General features: G+C 45.0%; 2 protein-coding genes and 1 non-coding gene across 3 annotated transcripts; 2 read left to right on the top strand and 1 right to left on the bottom strand.

The window, feature by feature from the left end:
- Positions 1 to 864: 864 nt before the first annotated feature.
- LOC118638370 (zinc finger protein 773-like) lies at positions 865 to 6447 on the top strand. The gene is made up of 3 exons (XM_036274119.1): positions 865 to 956; positions 1725 to 1851; positions 6230 to 6447. The coding sequence occupies exons 1-3, from the start codon at positions 924 to 926 to the stop codon at positions 6292 to 6294; spliced, it is 225 nt and encodes a 74-aa protein (XP_036130012.1). The 5' UTR covers positions 865 to 923; the 3' UTR covers positions 6295 to 6447.
- Positions 6448 to 6513: 66 nt separating this feature from the next.
- On the top strand, positions 6514 to 13244 carry LOC118638315 (zinc finger protein 211-like). Its single transcript, XM_036274052.1, has 2 exons — positions 6514 to 7371; positions 11759 to 13244. The coding sequence occupies exons 1-2, from the start codon at positions 7338 to 7340 to the stop codon at positions 12985 to 12987; spliced, it is 1263 nt and encodes a 420-aa protein (XP_036129945.1). The 5' UTR covers positions 6514 to 7337; the 3' UTR covers positions 12988 to 13244.
- Positions 13245 to 20064: 6820 nt separating this feature from the next.
- LOC118639705 lies at positions 20065 to 20261 on the bottom strand. Its single transcript, XR_004961263.1, has one exon. It is a non-coding gene; the product is annotated as a U2 spliceosomal RNA (small nuclear RNA).
- Between the last annotated feature and the right edge of the window lie 1191 nt (positions 20262 to 21452).

Here is a 21452-nt window from a genome sequence, read left to right as displayed (position 1 = left end):
CATCAGTCAGACAGAGTACACATAAATTTTGTATGTACTAGGAAGCCAAAAAAATTCTTGTGACTATTTATTGACATATTCGCTTGGATGGTCTGGCACTGAACCCACTTTGTCTGATGGAATGCCTGTAATGGTGTGTCTTTTATGTCCTCAACGTGTTCCCCATTGTTTGCAATGAATGTATAATTGGAAGCAGAGGCATCCTGATTGGCTCTAACAAGTCTGCTGAGCTGGCAGAGCTGATTGCGTCACAAGCAGACGCTCTTAAGTATTAGTGTGTTTTGTGACATTAACTTTTCAGAGTGGATCCAACTGAGGCAGGCTAGATCGCTTTAGAGACTTGAGCAACCTCCCCCAACTACATTCGGCCTGAAGGAGCCAGATGCCAGGTGGCCTGAATGAAGAATGAAGAAACAATGCCTGTGGTTCGAGAAGAGCACAACCTGGAGACGTACATGCAAAACTGGAGGCGAAAGGAAGCCACACAGCCTAGCCCATGAAATGACCTCCGCTGAAGGCACTAGAGGGCTTAGTACACTTGGAGTATTCTTGGGTTATACGCCCCCAGGTCCACTCCTGGCTTCAGCTGAGGAATCCAGCCTTGGGCTGCAGGAACTACATTACCCAGAAGGCCCGGCGTGTAATGCCACCTGGCTGAGCCAATGAAAGCTCAGGAAAGGCCTTTCCGTTTGGACACCTCGGTGGGGCGGGACTTCGGTGGGGCTCCTGGCCGGGGTTTCCTCTCGGTTTTGTAGCGGGCGGTCCTGAGCTTCGGAAGGACAGAGCGGTGTTCCCCGCCACACAGCCAATGGTCTGAGTCTGGAAGACGCCGCCCGGGTGACCTGCTCCAGACCCGCACGAAGTGGGCCCTGCCCGGGACCGTCCTGGACCGCAGCCCCGCCCCGCTCCGCCCGCAGGGTCCGATGGCGGCGGCCCCGCCGAGGCTCCCGGCTGAGGTGAGTGCGCGTCCGCAGCCTCCGGCCTGAACCGCACAGCCCGGGTGCGGGGCCCGTCACGTCCCGCAGCGGAGTCCCGGGTGGAGGGCCGTGGGGAAGGCCGAGGGCACAGTGTTGTCTTCTGAGGACACGGCAGGCACAGTGCGGAGGGGACGGGCTCCTTGTGTCCGAAATTGCCGTGCGGATCTGTATTGGAGCAGGGATCAGAGGCAGGGCGGGCGGCACAGCCGCATCCCGGCTCTCCGGGCTGTGGGGTCCCTCAGAGGACGGGGGTCGTGCTGGGTCCGGCTCCCCGTGGGATGGAGCAGGAAGGGAGCCGGGGTCTGAAGACGGGGAGGAGGTAGACCTGACACCGTGGTGCGCACAGCCAGAGGGAGTGTGAGCTGAGGGTCCTGGGGCCTGGTGTGGGGACGTGAGGGTGAAGCATAAGCCCAGGTTTCGCTTGTCTGGGAGGCGTGATGTGGGAGGCTGCAGTGATCCTGCTGGGCAGGAAGGACGGGGCTGTGCAGGGATGTCCCGGAGCTTAGGGGGCATTTGTATGTTGTCCGCCTCCCCCGCCCCCACCCACCCTACCCAGCTGCTGTTGCTGAGGGCGGTAACTGGGATTAATGGGACTGTGATGAGAGCAGCCAACACTTGCATGAGGACCACGTGTTCTCACTAAACTGGGGAGCCCTGGAGGAGGTTGAGGGCGGGGAAGAGTGTCAGGAGTAGGATTGCTGTTTGTCAGAGAGACTGCTCTGATTTCTATTGTCTTAAATGTGACAGGTTGGTGTGACTTTTGAGGACATTGCCCTGTACTTCTCCAGGAAGGAATGGAGCCTCCTTGATGAGAGTCAGAGACACCTGTACCTGAATGTGTTGCTGGAGAACTTTGAAGGTAAATCTTCGATGGGTAAGACCCTCACTATCCCCAGCGATCTGGATTGACTTTACATTTCTTCCCACCGCCTTTCCCAGGATGTACTCTGTCCTCACATGTGGACTGTGGCACCCCTTGATTTCCCAGTTTCCTGGGTCATTGCTGTCCTTTATAGGGCTTGTTTGTTTGCACTGCTGGCTTCTCTCCCTGCAGGCCCAATACCTGCTGCAATGATCTCATAGGGAAGGATTTGTAGTTTATAGCATTGCAAGGAGTGGCATGGATTCCACCTTAATCGGTGAGGGAAAGCATTTTTTATATACCTGTTGGTCATTTGTACATGCTTTTTGGAAAATTGACTCTACATTTTTAGCACGTTTATTAAGTGTAATTTTAAACTAATGAGTCTTTTGAATACCTTATATATTTTATAAGTTATTTTCACATATTTGCTACACGTGCCCTGACTGTGAATCGAACTGGGACCTCTTGGTGCAGGGGTCGACACTCAATGACTAAGCCTCACTGGCGGGGCCAAGTACAGGTCTTTTCATGTTAGCTTAATTGTCCTTCACAGATATTGCATGGGTTTTTGTTTTTGTTTTTGTTTTATAACATACTCAGTTTTTTTGTCAACCCTGCATTCACCAAGTCTAGTGCCATTATTTCCTTAGCAGGCTCAGATTTACCAGTGTTTATCAATAAAGAATTTTTCTTTTCAAATAGAATGGGAGGGCAGGGAGAGAGAGAGAGAGAGAGAGAGGAGAGAGAGAGAGACACTTCGAGGTGAGAGAGACACATTGACTGGTTGCCTCCCACAGGACCCCTACCAGGTCCTGAGATCCAACTGCAACCAAGGTATGTGACCTTGACTGGAATCGAACCCTCCACTCTTTGGTCCTCAGGGTGATGCTCCAATCGCTGAGCAAAACCAGCCACGGCACAATAAAGTATTTTTAACTGAGGTGGGTAGAGGTTTTTTTTTTAGACAAAGCTATTATTGTGGGTTTTTAAATATGTTTTTATGCATTTTTTTAGAGAGAAAAGAAAGGAGGGAGAGATAGAAACATCAATGTGAGAGAGAAACATCAATGGGCAGCCTCTGCTTGCCCGCTACTGGGGATCTAGCCCACAACTTGGGCACATTCCCTGACTGGGAATCAACAGGACCTCTCAGTTCATGGCAAGGCTCAATCCCCTGAGCTACACAGGCTGGGCTATTGTGTCATTAATAGCCTGCAGTATAGTATTAGCATATCTTTATTATTCATTGGGAATGATTTGTGTGACTTTCTGTATCACAATATTCACTTTATTATGGTGATCTGAACCAAACCTCTAGTATCTGAAAGTGATATCTTTATATGATAGGCAAATATTTTTTCCCATCTTGTAGATTGCCTTTTCATTTCATTTTAATTGCTGTTGTACTGTTAAGAAGTTTTTTCATTTGTTGTAGTCCAGACTGTTTATTTTTGCTTTTTTGCCTGGTGGTTGGTGTCATGTCAAAAAAATAATTTCTAGCCCTGGCCAGTTTTGCTCAGCGGTTAGAGCATCAGCCCACAGACCAGAGAGTCCCGGGTTCGGTTCTTTCCACAAAGTGCAAGTCTTTTTCAGTCATAAGAACTTGAGGAATAAGTTAGGGAGAAAGCTATAGTAAGGTGTGAGCAGAAAAATTTAGAATGGAAAAACAGCCATGGCATCAAGTTTCATTACTATAATAATCATTTACTAATTTTCTCCCTCATAAGCCGAACTAGGTGTGTTATAAAACAGTGAATGAAGAAATATATTTGCATTCAGGCTTATTCAAAGGCTTCATTGAGGGAGTAGCCAATAATTCAAAATGAAAATACTTTATGTTATACTAAAATTGTTCAGTGACTGAGCATGTGGAAATACAGGGGCGGGCAAAAGTAGGTTTACAGTTGTTATTCAACTAATACAAGAATAAAATTTTTTGTTTCATATACTCACAACTGTTAACCTACTTTTGCCCACTGCTGTATAAATTGACCAGCACACAAAAGTGGCAGGCATGTGGATCCTGAGGATTTTAAGAACACAAATTTAAAGAAGAGGAGCAAGAGATTTAATTACATCTGAAAGATGTTCCATGGGTAAGGAAAAGCTTGTACAATTTTCTTGAGCCAGGAGCTAGACTGGGATGTCAGGCCACTCCTATGATCATTATGTCAGTTGCAGGGTGCTGGAGATTATTTTCATTTATCAGTGATTTCTATAATTTCTGGTGAGTTTATACATTTTTTTCCAACTCCTCTGTTACATAAGTTTAATGTTTCTTTTTTTATCCTCACCCGAGGACATTTTTCCATTTTTTTTTTTGTTGTTGTTGTTCAGGTAGAGGGGGAGGGAGAGAGAGAGAGAGACATCAATGTGAAAGGGACACATCAAGTGGCTGCCACTCACACGACCAACCAGGGCCAGGGACAAACTGCAACCGAGGTACGTGCCCTTAGTGGGAACCGAACCCGGGTCTCTCTGGACCACAGGCCAACGCTCTAACTGCTGAGCCAAACTGGTCAGGGCAAGTTTAATGTTTCTTAAATTTTGGTTTAAGTGTGATATTTACTATGAAATTTTAAATAGGACAAGCTTCTTACAGAATTATTGTTGAGTTTTAATATTTATTGCTCATATGCCTCCCCATAATTTCTTGTTATTTATAATGTTTCATGTGATTTTTAAGTTTCTGAGCTACACATAGGTTAACTTTCATTATGAATATGTACTTCATTTACTCTAAATATAAATATGTTTGTAATCTTACCACATTGAGAATGTCTAAAAACATCCCACTTGACATCTTAAATATGTCTGTAAAGGACAAATTCTCTTTCACTACGATTATTACAATAGCATTTTCACAAGAACAAAAATAGCAATAATTTTGTCAGAATTCAGTTTGTCAATATACCAAGCATCCAAACCTGTAAGAATATTTTATGAATTTATTTGCACCAAACTGATGACAGTTGCCCAAAAGTAAAATCTTAATGGCATGATAAAATGCTCTGGAAGATGGCAGTTTTGCCCCTTATTTTATACATTACAATAAAAAGAGAAGACATAAGTGAGTTACATGAAATCCAATGGTGATACATAAGGGAGGCTGGAGAAAGCAGAGAGGTGGCGACACCTGGGACTGGATAAAAAAATAAAATGATAGACAGGCTTCTTTTACATAGGTGGGTAAAGGATAGTTAACAGTCAACAATTAACATGATAACAATAACAGTGAAGGGGGGGCACTATTTTGGTGGTTGTGCTTTGAGGGGGTCCTGAATAATGGAAATTAGGTTGTTATTCCCAAGGCACGTTTATCAGGTATGTTGTCCAAAATGCAAAAAGACTAGAGACAGTCTCAGTTAAGGTGATGATTGACCTTTGTTAGGGAAAAATACTGCCCAAGGACATGACTACTCTGTGTGAATAGCTTTTAGTTAGAAAGATTTAATTTCAGACTATCCTATGTGGTTACTTTAGGTCTCTGAATTTGTAAACCCACCACTCAGGTCTCCCCGGACCTTCTCAGGTTTAATATGTGGCCCCTTTCCATGCACAAATTCTCTCACTTTGGCCAAAATTTATTTATCTTAATTGAGGTTCAAATTATAATGTAACAATAGAGTTCCGTTTTAAAGTTTATATTATGCATTTTGGTTATTTTTTTACTTCAAATGTTTGTCCTACATTGTTGTGTTATATTTGTAATGTGCATATATGATGATGTAAGTAGGTCATTTATGTGATAAAATATTCCAGACTTTGTGGTATGCTTCTTTTATTATGGCTGCTATATGAGGATTACAGATAATATGTTTTCATCAACAGTACTCGGGTCCATTGACCAGGACAGATGATAATCTTTTTTTAAGGACTATTCTTTTACTAATTTATTATTCTTCACCTGAGGATACTTTTCTATATATCATCAGATAGAGAGAGAGGGAGAGAGAGAGAAACATTGATGGGATGGAGCCACATCGACTGGTTGCTTCCCACACCACCCAACCAGGGCCAGGTAGGAACTGCAACCTAGGTCGTGCCCTGACCAGAATGAAACTAAGACTCATTGGTCCCTGGGCCAATGCTCTAGCGGCCGAGCCCAACCCGCCAGGGCGATGATGGTGTTCTCTAGCCGTTTTCAAACCCTCTCTCATGAGGACACCCATTACCCAGCCCCTCCAGCCTGGATCTCGGCCTTGACTCCTCAGGGATGTGGGAAAACCCCATCACTGTCTGGGACTCCTGGACCCGCATTACCCAGAAGCCAGTGGTGCAAGACCGCCAGCTTAGCCAATGAAGGGCCAGAAAAGGCGTTTCCATTGGGCCACATCTGCAGGGGCGGGACTTTTGACGTCACAGCAGGCATTTTGTTTCCACCCAGAATCCCTTCCGCAACTTCGAGGGAGAAGCCAGATCGCTGGCTTTTTGTGCAGATGGAGGGGCTGAGAAGGCGGTAGAGTCATGATCCGCGCAGCACACACTCGGGTGTGAATCTCGGCCACGCTGGGACCGGGACGGCCTTGCCCGCGGCAGCGTCTTCTCCCCGCGCTGGAGCCTCGCTCTGTCCACTGAGTCCGATGGCGGCTGCCGCGCTGAGACACCCGGTGGAGGTGAGTGCAGGTCTTCGAGGCCCTCACCGCCTCGTCACACCGAACACTAGTGTCCAGGGTGCGGGCGCCCGTCACGTCTTGCAGCTGAGTCCCGGGTGGAGGGCCGTGGGGAAGGCCGAGGGCACGGAGTGTTGTCTTCTGAGGACACGGCAGGCACAGTGCGGAGGGGACGGGCTCCTTGTGTCCGAAATTGCCGTGCGGATCTGTATTGAAGCAGGGATCAGAGGCAGGGCGGGCGGCACAGCCTCATCCCGGCTCTCCGGGCTGTGGGATCCATCAGAGGACGGGGGTCGTGCTGGGTCCGGCTCCCCGTGGGATGGAGCAGGAAGGGAGCCTGGGGTCTGAAGACGGGGAGGAGGTAGACCTGACACAGTGGTGCGCACAGCCAGAGGGAGTGTGAGCTGAGGGTCCTGGGGCCTGGTGTGGGGACGTGAGGGTGAAGCATGAGCCCAGGTTTGGCTTGTCTGGGAGGCGTGATGTGGGAGGCTGCAGTGGTCCTGCTGGGCAGGAAGGACGGGGCTGTGCAGGGATGTCCCGGAGTTTAGGTGGCATTTGTATGTTGTCCGCCTCCCCCGCCCCCATCCACCCAACCCAGCTGCTGTTGCTGAGGGCGGTAACTGGGATTAATGGGACTGTGATGAGAGCAGCCAACACTAGCATGAGGAACCCGTGTTCTCACGAAACTGGGGAGCCCTGGAGGAGGTTGAGCTGGGGAAGATGTGTCAGGAGTAGGATTGCTGTTTGTCAGAGAGACTGCTCTGGTTTTCATCGTCTCAAATCTGACAGGTTGGTGTGACCTTTGAGGACATTGCCCTGTACTTCTCCAGGAAGGAATGGAGCCTCCTTGATGAGAATCAGAGACGCCTGTACCTGAATGTGATGCTGGAGAACTTTGAACTTATATCCTCACTGGGTAAGACCCTAACTCTTGGTAGTGACATGGACTTGGCAGTTTGACTTTTTTATTTTAGAGCAGGAGGGAGAGCGGAAGAGAGAGACAGAGAAACATCGATGTGAGAGAGACACATCCACTGGCTGCCACCAACATAACCCTAGCTGGGGCTGGGGACAAACTGCAACTGAGGTTCATGCCCTTAGCGGGGACCAAACGCAGGTCTCTCTGTACCGTGGGCCGATGTTCTAACCGCTGAGCCAAACCGGCCAGTGCAGTTTGGGTTAATTTTTATCAGTGGTGCTGAATTTGGTGTTTTAAATGTGAATATCCATTTTTCCCACAACTATTCATTTAAGAAACTATTGTTCCTTTTTTATTTCAGTTTTATTAAGATTACTTGAATGTATGTGTCTGGATTTATTTCTGTGTTTCTATTCTGTTCTATTGGTCTATGTAGTATGTTTTTATTTCATTAACACACTGTTTCGTTGCTTTGGCTTTATAATAAAGTCAGGAAGAGTGATAAACTAAAATAGTAATGCCAGGTTTGTTCTCACGACTGCTTTTGCTGCTCAAGGTCTTTTGGTTCTATACATTTGAGGATTCTCTTTTTATTTCTTTGTAAAATACCATTGGAATTATTGTGAGGATTGCATTTTATCTGAAAATTACTTTGCGGTAGTATACACATTTTAACAATATTAACATTTCAAATCCAAAAGCACAGAATGTCTTTCCACTTGTTTGTCTTTTCTTCTATGTTTCTTTTTCTTTTATCCTCACACGAGGATTATTATTTTTTTTTTTTTCATTTATCTTCAGATAGAGTGGAATGGGGGGGGTATCAAAGTAAGAGAGACACATAAACTGGTTGCCACCTGCACGACCCCAACCAGGGCTAGGGAAAAAGTGCAACTGATGTACATGCCCTTAGCAGGAACCTAACCCAGGTCTCTCTGGACCACGGGCCAATGCTCTAACCACTGAGCCAAACCAGCCAGGGCTCAGTGTGGCTTCTTTAATTTCTTAGTTGTGGGACTTCCATTTAGCTTGATTTCAAGCAATTTTTAATGACAATTGTTCTCTAGTTGTAATTTTGATGCGTCTGTGGAAGGAGGTGATATCAAATTTACCTACGTCACCATCTTGACTGGAAGTCCTATTTATTGATTTTAGAGAGGAAGTGAGACAGATGGACAGAAGTAGAGAGGGAAACATTGATCTGTCATTCCACCCAATCTGTGCATTCATTGCCTGCCCACTTCTCTCCATGTGCCCTGATGGAAGTTCAAACTCATCCTTGGCGCATCAGGACCACACTTATTAACTGAGCCACCTGGCCAGGACTCTGAATTTGTTCATTAATCTCAAAAGTTTTTAGTGTGATCTTGACAACTTTCTCTCTGTAAGGTCACATCATCTGCCAACATCTCTTGTGATGTATTTTGGTTCATAGTGTGAGGTTTAATATATTTTTTTCTTTCTTTCTTTCTTAAATTTCTAGCTAATTTGAATGATACTTTTTTTTTTTTTTTACACATTTTTAAATAGATTTTTAGAGAGAGAGGAAGGGACAAGGAGAGAGAGAAGCAGTTATGTGAGGATTAAAAATCAATCAGCTGCCTTCTGCACACCACTACCAGGGATAGAACCTGAAATCCAGGCGTGTGCCCTGACTGGGAATCAAATCAGCAACCTTTTGGTGCACGGGATGAAGCCCAACCAACTGAGCCACACTGGCTAGGTCTAAAGTGTAATATCTTTTGTTTCTTTTTAAATTTATTTGAGCCCAGCCCATGTGGCTCAATGGTTGAGTTAGACCCGTGCACCAAGAAGTCACCAGTTTGATTGCCAGTCAGGGCACATGCCCAGGTTGTGGGTCAAATCCCCAGTTGGGGGCATGCAGGAGTCAACCAGTCGATGTTCTCTCTCATCAATGTTTCTAACTCTCCCTTCTTTTCTTTCTAAAAAATCAGTAAAGAAAAAACATTTTTATTTGTGTCTTGTTTCTTTTAGTCTAGCTAAAGGTTTGCCAATTTTGTGTATCTTTTTAAAAAATAGCTTCTATTGGCCTGGCCGGTTTGGCACCGTGGTGAGAGTGCCGGCCCACCAACCAGAGAGACTCAGGTTCAGTTCCCACTAAGGGCAGGTACCTGGGTTGCAGTTTGCCCGCGGCCCTTGTTGGGTCTTGTGGGTGGCAACCACTCGATATGTCCCTTTCACGTCAGTGTTTCTCTCACTCTCCTACTCTATCTAAACAAAATATCGAAAAAATGTCCTTGGGTGAGGATAAAAAATAATTAAATAAATAAAACAAAACCGGCTTGCTCTTCACGAGAAACACTTTTCCACATTTACTGCATACAAACGATTTCTCTCTTGTTGTGTAGCTGGCAGTCAGTCAATGCATCTCTCTCACGTCGATGTTTCTCTCTCTCTCTTCCTCTCTCCCTCTTGCTCTATCTGAAGATAACTGCAAAAGTGTCCTCGGATGAGGATAAAAAAACAACTTCTATTTATGGTATCCTTTTGTTTTTTCTCTATTTTATTTGTTTTTTCTAAAATTTATTGTTGGAGTTTGTGGGGGGAGGGGGTTTTGCTAGTTTTGGATTTCCTTTCTTGTTTTGTTTCTTATTTGAGGTGCAAGTTTAGATTGTTTATATGATATCTTTTTTTTTAGAGAGGAAGGGAAAAGGAGAGAGAGATGGAAACATTGATTGGCTGCCTCCTGCATGCCCCCCACTGGAGATCAGGCCCACAACTTAAGCTTGTGCCCTGACCAGGAATTGAATCAGCATCCTCTTGGTGCATGGATCAATGCTCAACCACTGAGCCACACTAGCCGGGCTGATAACTTTTTTTTTTTTTTTTAATTTTTTTAACATTTATTTATTTATTTTTATCCTCACCCGAGGACATTTTTCCATTTTTTTGTTCAGATAGAGTGGGAGGGAGAGAGAGGAAGAGAGAGAGAAACATCTATGGGCCGGGGACAGACTGCAACCGAGGCACATGCCCTTAACGGGAACCGAACCCGGGTCTCTCTGCACCGCAGGCCGACGCTCCAACCGCTGAGCCACACTGGCCAGGGCTGATATCTTTTTTTTAACGTAGCCATTTGTCACTGTAAAATATCCTCTTTGATTTGCATTTACTATATTTTTTTACATCAGCCTTGGTAGATTGTATTTTATTCACTTTGCCTCTTCAATGTTAGTGCAAGCACAGTGTCTGATAGCAGTTATTCTGACTCTTGTTTTTGACCCTAACCATCTTAAAATATGTTTCATACCTCACTCGTCCAAGTCATCCTTTCTATGCAACTGTTCACTTTTGCTCTGCGATTTTTTAAATCCTCACCCAAAGATATTTTTTCCATTGATTTTTAGAGAATTGAAGATTGAGAGGGAACGGGAGAGAGTGAAACCAATGTGAGAGAGACACATCGATTGGTTGTCTCCTGCATGCGCCACAACCATGACTGAGGATCAAACCTGCAACCCAGGTACATACCCTTGAACAATAATCTAACCCGAGACCATTTACTTGGTCTGTAGGCCTCTGAGCGACACTGGACAGGGCTGTTTTTCAACTTTTTTTTAGGATTGTTATCATCTCTATCCCATGTAAGGGCTCAACTGGGATTTAAGGGGAAGCATCATTTATGCATCACAGAAGAAACATGACTCCATCCGTGGCAGGGTGGACCCAGAGTCGGTCTTTTCATGGTGAATGGCTATGGGAAAGTATTTGAAGCCATATCTTTGTTAATGTCATGACTAGGAACCCATTTATTCAACAGTATTTTGTGACAATTGCCTGTACTTCGCCCCATTCTACTTGTTCTTGCTCATTGTTGACACTTTACTAACTACTCAGTTATATTTATCATTTTTACGGTCCATGGATAATCTTAACCTCCCTAAACTTTGCATCTCAACCATTTCTCTCACAGTTTTCTCTTTACTGCACTGAAACCGTGGCCCATGCCTATAAAGCCTTATAGTATGCACATATTATTGTACTGACCACACACATCCTGTTCTCTAATTCAGTGGATTCTTATGGGTTTGAGCACATTAAAATTATTCTACAAAGACTCATGTCACCAATGCAAAAGGTCATACAGGAAGCCATTTGTGGAAGAACTACTAGTGAACCCTGCCTCTTGAGAGTTCTTTTGTGTCTTATCCTGTGATCTGTCGCTCTGCTGGTGAGGTCTCCACCATTGTCTGGTCTTTGGGGTCAAGTGATGTATACCAGACATTTCCTCAGAGTCTAAGTCATTTGTCTTGAAAATCATGCTATAGGATCATGTCTAGCTGTGACTGATGGACAGTTGTGATGAAATTACCCCTTCCCTATAAGGTCATCATGTACTTCACCAGGCTTTCCTTTTATTCAGGTTGTTGCTGTGGAGCAGAGGATGTGGAGGCACCAACTGAACAGAACACGTCTGTAAGATTGACAGAGGCAAACAATCCCACTGTGTCTTTGTCTTCCCAGAAGAGCCACCCCTGTGGGCGTTGTGGGCCAGTCTTGAAAGAGATTTTCCAGTTGATTGGGCAGCAGAAAACACAACCAAAGCAGATACTGTTGAGGTGTGGGGCATGTGCAAAACAGTTTCCTTTCTGTGCTACATTTTACCAGCACCAGGAGCATCATATGAGAGAGAAGCCTTTCCTTAGAAGTATAGATAGGATCTCACTTGTGAAGGGCTGTAATTTCAATGTGTCCAGGAAACTTTTTACCTGTAGGGAGGTTGGGCAGGACATGTTTACCTGGTTAGGACATCCTCAGCAACAGGCTACTCACACAAGCTACGGGCCAAATGAAATACTGATGTCTGGGGTGACTTTTCAAAGGAGAAATAATAATAACATCCAGAAAGAATATAAGGCCATTGGCTATAAACACATGTTTGTTCAGGGCAAGGGTGTTCATACTGGAAGACAGTGTTTTGTGTGCCGTGAATGTGGAAAATATTTTACCAAAGTTTCCACTTTTCGTTATAATCAGAGAGTTCACACTGGAGAAAGACCTGATAAGTGCAGTGAATGTGGGAAAGCGTTTACCAGAATTGATCACCCTCATTCTCATCACAGCGTTTACTCTGGAGAAAGGCCTTATAAGCGCAGTGAATGCGGGAAATCTTTCACCAGAATCCATTCCCTTCATTGTCATCAGATAGTTCATACTGGGGAAAGGCCTTATGAGTGTCAAGAATGTGGAAAGTCTTTTACAACTAGCAGTGCCCTTCGCTATCATCAGAAATTTCACACTAGAAAAGGGCCGTATGAGTACAATAAATGTAGGAAATGTTTTACTGGAATCCAGGCTTTTGGTAATCACCAGAGGGAATATACTGGAGAAGAGCCTTACGAATGCAGTGAATGTAGAAAAGCTTTTACCAGAATTCATCATCTTTATTCTCATCAGGGTGTTAACTCTGGAGAAAGGCCTTATGAGTACAGTGAATGCGGGAAATCTTTCACCAGAATCCATTCCCTTCATTGTCATCAGATAGTTCACACTGAAGAAAGTCCTTATGAGTGTCAAGAATGTGGAAAATATTTTACGACTAGCAGTGCCCTTCGCTATCATCAGAAATTTCACACTAGAAAAAGGCCTTAAACAATAATGTGGCAAATTTTTTACTGGAGTCCAAGCTTTTCGTAATCATCTGAGAATTGAAACTAGAAAGGCCTTGTGAGTGCAGTGAATGTGGGAAATGAGAAATATTCTTATCTTTGAATATATCTCCATTAGTTTATTCAATTTGGTCATTTCTTATTTTTTACTATTTAAAATAAAGCTGGAACGAACATTTATGTATAATTCTTTACATGGACATAAATTTAATTTACCTTTTTTAATAACTCGGTGCGTAGTCTGACTCATTGGTAGGTGAATGTTTAGATCACTATGTGCTAATTTCTGTAAGTTAATCTGTTTTACATTCTTCCAGCATCTTATAAGGGGTTTAAGTCCTACACATTCTAGAGAGTATTTGAGTTGCTCCATCGTCCTTTATTTAAACATTTTTTATAGCTTTGTTGTGCTACCTCACTATTGTGTGATTGTATTTTTGTAAGGATTTATGCTGAGACTTTTCTGAGATGCCTATGTCCTATCTCTGTATCTTTAGTAAAATGTCTGATCATGTGTTTTGACTAGACTTCTATGAGTTTTGGCAATTTAACAAAAGGACATTGAAAGAGCAAACATGCAGGTTGGAATTTCATTCATTTTTGTGCCTTTTTTACTTTGTCAAATAAAGGTTTTTTTATATTGAAAAAATATGTTCTAATTTTTTTACAATTTTACCCCGGCCAGTTTTACTCAGTGGTTAGAGTGTCGGCCTGTAGACCAAAGAGTCAAGGGTGTGTAACTCGGCTACAGGTTTGATCCCCGCCCCAGTTGGGTGTCCTGCGGGAGACAACCAATGGATGTGTCTCTCTCACAGCGATGTTTCTCTCTCTCTCTTTCCCACTCTAGCTGAAAAAAATTAATGGAAAAATATCCTTGGGTGAGGATTAAAACAATAATAAAGTGTTTTTTTATAATTTTTAATACTATGCATGATATAATGGGCACTTTTACTTTTAACCCATACTGTTATTCTTCTTCACTTAGAGCGGTCCAGTCATTCCATAATACACTATGCTGTTGCATTGTAGTGTTCTCTAATTTTTATGGTCTCCTATTACGGGGTTCTTGCGTTGGAATTAGTCTCAAGGAGAGCAGATGGCATCAGGATTAGTGGAGTGTTTTGGGGTCCCAAAGCCAGTGCAAAGAGAAATAGGATGGCAGTGATAATTCACCCCAAGCCCAGAATCACACACCCTGCATTTGAATTTCAGATTCTAGGATAGCATTGTGACTTAAAAATGAAATAACGCCCTGGACGGTTTTGCTCAATGGTTAGAGCGTCAGCCTGTGGTCCAGATAGACCCGGGTTCGGTTCCCACTAAGGGCATGTACCTCGGTTGCAGTTTGTCCCCGGCCATGGTTGGGTCAAGGGGGTGGCAGCCACTCGATGTATCCCTTTCACATCGATATTTCTCTTTCTCTTCCTCTCTCCCTCCCACTCTATCTGAATAAAAAATGGGAAAATGTCCGCAGGTGAGGATTTAAAAAAAAAAAATGAAATAACCCCTTTCTCTGGTCTGGGCTTCAGCTTTCTCTTGTATAAAACAAGGATAAGACATGTCTCTATCCCTGAGTTGTTGGAGGAGGTCAGGAGGTAAGGTGTCTATTCGCAGTAAGGCAGCTGTGTCTGCAGCCTGTGTTGGCTGGAGCAACTGCAGCCTCTGTCTGCAGAGACATTCCCAGGCCAGGCCCTTCTCACGCCCCCAGTGCCTACAAGCACTTTTTCGTTTTGGTGTTTTCTGACCCCTGTGACCCACCTGCAGAAAGTTGTGGGCACTGAAGTCTCAATGTATGGTCTCCTGAGAATTTCCAGGTGACTAGAGCTCCCTGCATCTCGACAATGTGACATGCAGATGATGAGGGCGCTAACCTTAACCTTTCAAGATCAGCAAAAGTAACAAACTGAATACTGTACTTATCATTGCCAGAATTCCGCGGTTAGCTTTTTTCCTTTTAATTTTTTTCTTTATTGATTTATTAATCGTCACCCAAGAATATTTTTCTATTTATCTTCAGATAGAGTAGGAGGAAGGGAGGGAGGGAGAGAGAGAGAGATCTCCACCTTCTGCCTCCTGCATAACTCCGACCTTGGCAGGGGATGAACCTCAACCAAGGTATGTGCCCTTGACAGGAATTGAATCCATGACTTATTGGTCCGTGGGCTGACTCTCTAACCACTGAGTCAAACCTGTCAGGGCTCTTTATTGATTTTAGAAAGAGAGGAAGGGAGAAAGAAACATTGATGAGAGAACATCCATTGGATGTCTCCTGCATGCCCCCCACTGGGGATTTGGCCCACAACCCGGGCATGTGCTTTGACCAGATCGAACTGGCGACCTCCTGGTGCATGGGTCAACGTTCAACCACTAAACCACACCAACCAGACCATTAGTTTTTGAGCATTTTCTTTCAATTCTCAACAACCTAGGGAATGGAAACTACTATCAAATTGCTGGGAGAATCCAGTATTACAGACTGAAGTTGGTTCTCCAATTCTGCTGAACAGACAAGTATCAGATTGAAGAGGCTGCATTTTAACCCATGATTCTAGCCCCAGAGCCAGAAACAATCTCTGCCACTGCTTGTGAAGCCTTCCCTGGGGCAGGTACACTGTGAGGACCAGGGAGACAGCTGAAAAGGATGTTTTGGGTGCAATTATCACGATTCTCTCTCTTTTCCTGAAATATCAAAGAACCCTCTGCCCCTCATTCTTTGCTGGAACAGCATCATCTGTCAGCTCCAGTACTTTCTCCAGCCAACCTTCTTTCAGAGTTGTGGGAGACTTTTTGCATGGCATCCATTTTGTTACAATCTGCTCTGCCATCTCCTGCCCCAAGGCAGGGTCTCTCTGCATACAGTATCTCTGCATTCCTCTAGATAATCATTTGCTCTGCTAGCCATTCTTTGATTATCATTTGTTCCACCTGGGGTATTTACTGGAATTTGCTTCAGGTGGGATACTCATTAACTGTTTCACCTGCTTTTTGCCCTATATATTGTGTGAACTCCTGCTGAATAAACGAGACTTGATCAGAACCCTGTCTTGTCTCCATTTCTCGTGTCTCTTGTCCCTCCTCATCCTCACTCTCCCTCTAGAGTCTTTGTTGCTCGACCTGCGGGACCGGTCACAGAGTGAGCTACAATTTATCTGCCTCCAGGTTGACCCCAGCACAGAGTTTGACCCTCAGAAGACCTGGATAATTTGGGCTAGGTCTCTGCACCTTCACCCACATTTTGGGTGTCAGGCAGTGATCATTTACTATGATGAATTTGATGCCTCAGTTTGACTCGTGAAGTGATGTTTGCATGTGGCACTGACATTCACCCTGTAGGAGAGGGGATAATGGGATGAGAATTCTGGTACCTAATTAATACTTGAAAGTGATGCTGGAGACCTACAGGATCCTGGTCTCATTGGTGTGTGCTCACCTCTTTCCATACCCAGGACCCACTACCCATGTGATTCTGTTCTTTATATCCTACCAGCTATATTAGACAATGGCTCTTGCCATATTTTTCCTGTACCCTGGACCATGTTCTGGACCCACATCCTCCTTCCTAGACTCCTGTTCTGCACCACGCACTTTTGGGTTGAAACATAGTTCTGAACACAAGCCGTCACCACAGTGCCCAGCCCAGAGGCCACAACTGAGATCCTGACTCCAATTCCAGTTAAAGGAGAGCTACCTAGTACACTTTTTAGGATACAATCTGTATAAGAAAGCCCTGGCCGGTTTGGCTCAGCGGTTAGAGCGTCGGCCTGCGGTCCAGAGAGAGCCGGGTTCGGTTCCCGCTAAGGGCACGTACCTTGGTTGCAGTTTGTCCCCGGCCCTGGTAGGGTCGTGTGGGTGGCAACCAATATCAATGTAGGTCATTTTTAAGAGGGTAATAATGCTCTGGCTGGTTTGGCTCAGCGGTTAGAGTGTTGGCCTACGGTCCAGAGAGACCCGGGTTCGGTTCCCGCTAAGGGCATGTACCTCGGTTGCAGTTTGTCCCCTGCCCTGGTTGGGTCGTGCGGGTGTAGACCACTCGATGTGTCCCTTTCACGTCGATGTTTCTCTCTCTCTCCTTCCCACTCTATCTGAACAAAAAGCAAAAAAAAATGTCCTCGGGTGAGGATAAAAAAAATAAAATAGATAACTGCATTTTCTGAAATTTCTGTGATGGGAATCACAGCATTTTTTCTGCTTTTATTTACATTGCATAAGTACTTCGAAATTTATTAAAATATATTAGTTTGTTTTTGGCTGAGAAATATTCTTATCTTTGAATATACATGACCATCAGTATCCCTTTGTTTAGGGATATTTGGTTATTTTAAATTTTTGATTTTTTTTTTTTTTTTAATCCTCACCCGAGGACATTTTTCCATTTTTTGCACAGATAGACTGGGAGGGAGAGAGAGGAAGAGAGAGAGAGAGAGAGAGAGAGAGGGAAACATCGATGTGAAAGGGACACATCGAGTGGCTGCCACCCGCATGACTAACCAGGGCCGGGGACAAACTGCAACAAACGAGGTACATGCCCTTATCGGGAACCGAACCCAGGTCTCTCCGGACCGCAGGCGGATGCTCTAACCGCTGAGCCAAACCGGCCAGGGCTAAATTTTTAATTAAAAAAAACTCTTACAAACATTAATTTTTATACGGATAAAAGTTTCATTTACCTTTGTCAATAAGTCATTAATTCAATATCTGAGTTGGAGTGTAGGTGAAAGTTTAATTTATAGAGATAAGAAAGTTGTGATCTAAGCTGTTTGTACCTTTTTGATTTCTTCTACCAGTACATGAGGGATTCACATTCTCCACATCCTAGACAATATTTGGTTTGGTTAATTGCTCTTTATTTAAAATTTTTGTATAAGTTTGTCATGCTACCTCACTGTTGTTTGGTTGTATTTCCCTAAGAATTTATGCTGAGCCTTTTTTCTCAAATCTTTGCTTGCTATCTCTGTATCATTGTTAAAATGTCTGATCATATGTTTTACCTAATCTGCTATAAATTCTGATAACTTTTTCTAACTACAGGACAGTGAAAGAGCGAAGATGCATGCTGGAATTTCACTCATTTTTGTGCATAACTTTGCTTTATGGAATAAACATTTTCTATTGGAATATTCTAATATTTTTCACTTTGTTTATGCTATGTATAATGTAATGTACACTTTTCATTTTAACCCCCAATATTAACATCTTTGGTCAACTTTCAGAAGTCTAGACATTTGATAATGTGGCAGAAATTTGGTTGACAGGAAGAGACAGACTGCGTGTACTCGGAGGATTAGAAAATGACTGTTTAATTCACACAGGTGCTGGCCCAGTGGAGTCACCTCCAAAGGCTGAGCCCCTCGCCCTGGTTCCAGCTGCCTTTTATACTTGATAAGCTTCTGGGTATTTGGGGGTTTCCTAGTTCCCGCGTAGTTTAAGTGGTTGGGGAATGTAAGGGAATTACAAAAGCCAGGGCAGGGTCTCTGCACTGCCTAAAGGAATTGTCTGCACCTGGGTTGCCTTCTCAATAATACAATAAGCTCTTGCTTTGTAGTGTTCTTCTATTTTTCTGGCCTGCTATCATGGGGGTTCATTGGTTGGAACATGACCCTCACAGGGATCATATGGCACGCGGAAGGTCAGGGTTTTGGAGTCCCAAAGCCGAGTGCAGTGGAGAATATTAGGGCAGAAATCAGAAGCCACACGCCCTGGGTCAGGCACCCTGGATTTGAAATTCACACTCCTGAATATTATTGAGACTCACAAGAAATGACCATCTTCTCTGGTCTGGGCCTCAGATTTCTCTGTAAAATAAGTATGCGGTAAGTCTCCCTGGTTGAGTTGTTGGAGGAAATGGAGAGTTCTGGTGCCCATCAGCCTGCCTAGGTTCTGGCAACACCCCCTCTACCCCCCATCTGCCTGAGGAGACATTTCCAGGCTGCCCACACCTCACTTTCCCAATGCCCACAAGCACCTTTGTTATGGAGGGCTATTGAGAAAGAAATGGGGCTTTTAAAAAGCCTCTGACCCACCTGCCTGAAGGCAGGTGCTATGGGTGCTGAGGTCTGTGTCAGGTCTTTACCCAGGAATCTCCATCCAACTCAGTACTGCTCCCTGCCTCTCAGTCGTCTGAATATGAGATGAAGGTGGTGATGGCACTTACCTAGGACACTGAGGATTTTCAACATCAGAAACTCAAACCTGTAAAGCATTTTTGTGAGTTTATTCTAACCAAACTGTCCAGGAGGCAAAATCTCAAGTCACTGAGATACTGTTCCAGAGAATGGCAGTTTTGCCCCTTATTTTATACATTATAGTAAAAAGAGGAGACATAAATTGGTTGCATGAAATCCAATGATGACAGATCAGGGAGGTGTGGGAGAAAGCAAAGCAGGGAGACCGCTGGGATTGGATAAAAAGGAAAATGGTAGACACATACTTCTTTTGCATAGGTGGGTACAGGATAATTAGCATTCAACAATTAACGTGAAACAATAATAATGAGAGGATTTTTAGTTTCTGCCCTTGTGCATTGGTTGTGCCCTGAGGATCTGTAAAAAGGGAGTTACCCTGACATTCCAAAGCTATATTATCATAAATGCAAAAGACTGTACACTGGGCCCTGGCAGGTTTGCTTCAGTGGTAGTGTATGCCTGCATACCCAATGAGTCTCGTGTTCGATTACAGCCAAGGGCACGTACCTCAGTTGCTCTTTGTCTTTGATGTGTCTCTCTCCCTCCCACTGTATCTGATGACAAATAGAAAAATATCCTCGGGTGAGGATTAAAAGAAGAAAAACAAAAAAACAAGGCAGTAGACTGACTCAATTAAGTTAAAGATTGACTTTTGTCAGGGAAGATTCTACCCTAGGTGGTGACTACCTATCATAAATGGCATTTAACTAAAATGTTTTAATTTGCCCTGGCCTATTTGACTCAGAGGTTAGAGCGTCGACCTGCGATCCAGAGAGACCTGGGTTCAGTATCCGCTAAGGGCATGTACCTCGGTTGCAGTTTGTCCCCGTGCGGGTGGCAACCACTCGATGTGTCCCTTTCATGTTGATGTTTCTCTCTCTCTTTCTCCCTCCCACTCTATCTGAACAAAAAATGGAAAAATGTCCTCGAGTGAGGATAAAAAAATAAAATAAAATAAAATGTTTTAATTTCAGCACTGCCCAGTTTGGCTCAGCACTTAGAGGGTCTTTCTGCAAACAGAAGGGTCTGGGATTTGATTCTGCACTTGATCTTAGCCAAAAGGCCGAGAAGCGATAGGGATTTGATTCTAGCCTAGGGCACACACGTGGGTTGCAGATTGGATAACCAGCCTGGAAATGAATTAAGGTTCACTCAAAAACTAAATAAAACAGTTTTATTTTTTGGCCGGTTTGGCTCAGCGGATAGGGCATGAGCCCGAGGACCAGGCAGTCCCAGTTCAGTTCCAGCTAAGGCCACATACCTCAGGTTGCTTGACCCAGGCCCGGAGGGGTCATGCGGGTAGCAGCCAGTCGATGTGTCTCTCTCATGTTGTTGCTCTCTCTCCCCTCCCCTCCCTCCCACTCCATATGAAGATAAATGCAAAAATGTCCTCGGGTGAGGATGAAAACATAACAAAAAGCTAAAACACATTGTCTATATACTCCCCACTTCTTGGGAAGCAAAGCTTCTAGTGTGACATCAGAAGGCCCAGAGTGCTCGCACAGTAATGAAAACAAGAATATCTTAGACGTGTAGAGGAAACATGGAGGGACAGAGTAGGCGGTCATTTTCACGCTGTCTCTTGCCTGAGGACGCGCCATCTCCCAGCCTCACCAGCGCGGATCTCGTCTCTCCGCTGGGAAAGACGTGAGAAAATCTCGATCACCTCGCCCACCCGCATTACCCAGAAGACCGTGGTGGCAAGACCATCAACTTAGCCAATGAAGGGGCAGAAAAGGCGTTTCCGTTGACGCGCAACGCGCAGGGGCGGGACTTCCGGCGCCGTCATAGCCGGCATTTTGTCTCCTCCCAGAATTCGCTCAAATATCTTGAGGAGGGGTCCAGATCGCTGGGTGGTGGGACAGTGGCCTGACCGAGAAGGCGCGAGCGTCGTGGCCCACACGGCACACACGCGGCTGTGAAACTGGGCGACGCCACCCGGGTGACCCGCGCCAGGGCCTGGACGGGACGGCCTCGCCCCCGAGTATGATGGCGGCGGCCGCGCTGTGGCCCCCGGCTGAGGTGAGTGCGGGTCCCAGGCCCTCCCGGCCCAGAGCCGTACAGCCCGGGTGCGGGCGCCCGTCACGTCCCGCAGCGGAGTCCCGGGTGGAGGGCCGTGGGGAAGGCCGAGGGCACGGAGTGTTGTCTTCTGAGGACACGGCAGGCACAGAGCGGAGGGGACGGGCTCCTTGTGTCCGAAATTGCCGTGCGGATCTGTATTGGAGCAGGGATCAGAGGCAGGGCGGGCGGCACAGCCTCATCCCGG

This window comes from Molossus molossus, unplaced genomic scaffold, assembly GCF_014108415.1.
Source record: "Molossus molossus isolate mMolMol1 unplaced genomic scaffold, mMolMol1.p scaffold_m16_p_21, whole genome shotgun sequence".
NCBI classification, from domain to species: domain Eukaryota; kingdom Metazoa; phylum Chordata; class Mammalia; order Chiroptera; family Molossidae; genus Molossus; species Molossus molossus.
This window is presented reverse-complemented; position numbering and strand designations above follow the sequence as displayed.

Bases quoted from the DNA above. Each gene is read 5' to 3' on its own strand.
- LOC118638315 (XM_036274052.1), top strand. From the start codon at position 7,338: ATGCTGGAGAACTTTGAACTTATATCCTCACTGG. The intron at 7,372-11,758 runs GTAAGACCCTAA...CCTTTTATTCAG, and splicing joins TGAACTTATATCCTCACTGG to GTTGTTGCTGTGGAGCAGAG.
- LOC118638370 (XM_036274119.1), top strand. From the start codon at position 924: ATGGCGGCGGCCCCGCCGAGGCTCCCGGCTGAG. The intron at 957-1,724 runs GTGAGTGCGCGT...TAAATGTGACAG, and splicing joins CGCCGAGGCTCCCGGCTGAG to GTTGGTGTGACTTTTGAGGA. The intron at 1,852-6,229 runs GTAAGACCCTCA...GTTTCCACCCAG, and splicing joins TGAAGGTAAATCTTCGATGG to AATCCCTTCCGCAACTTCGA.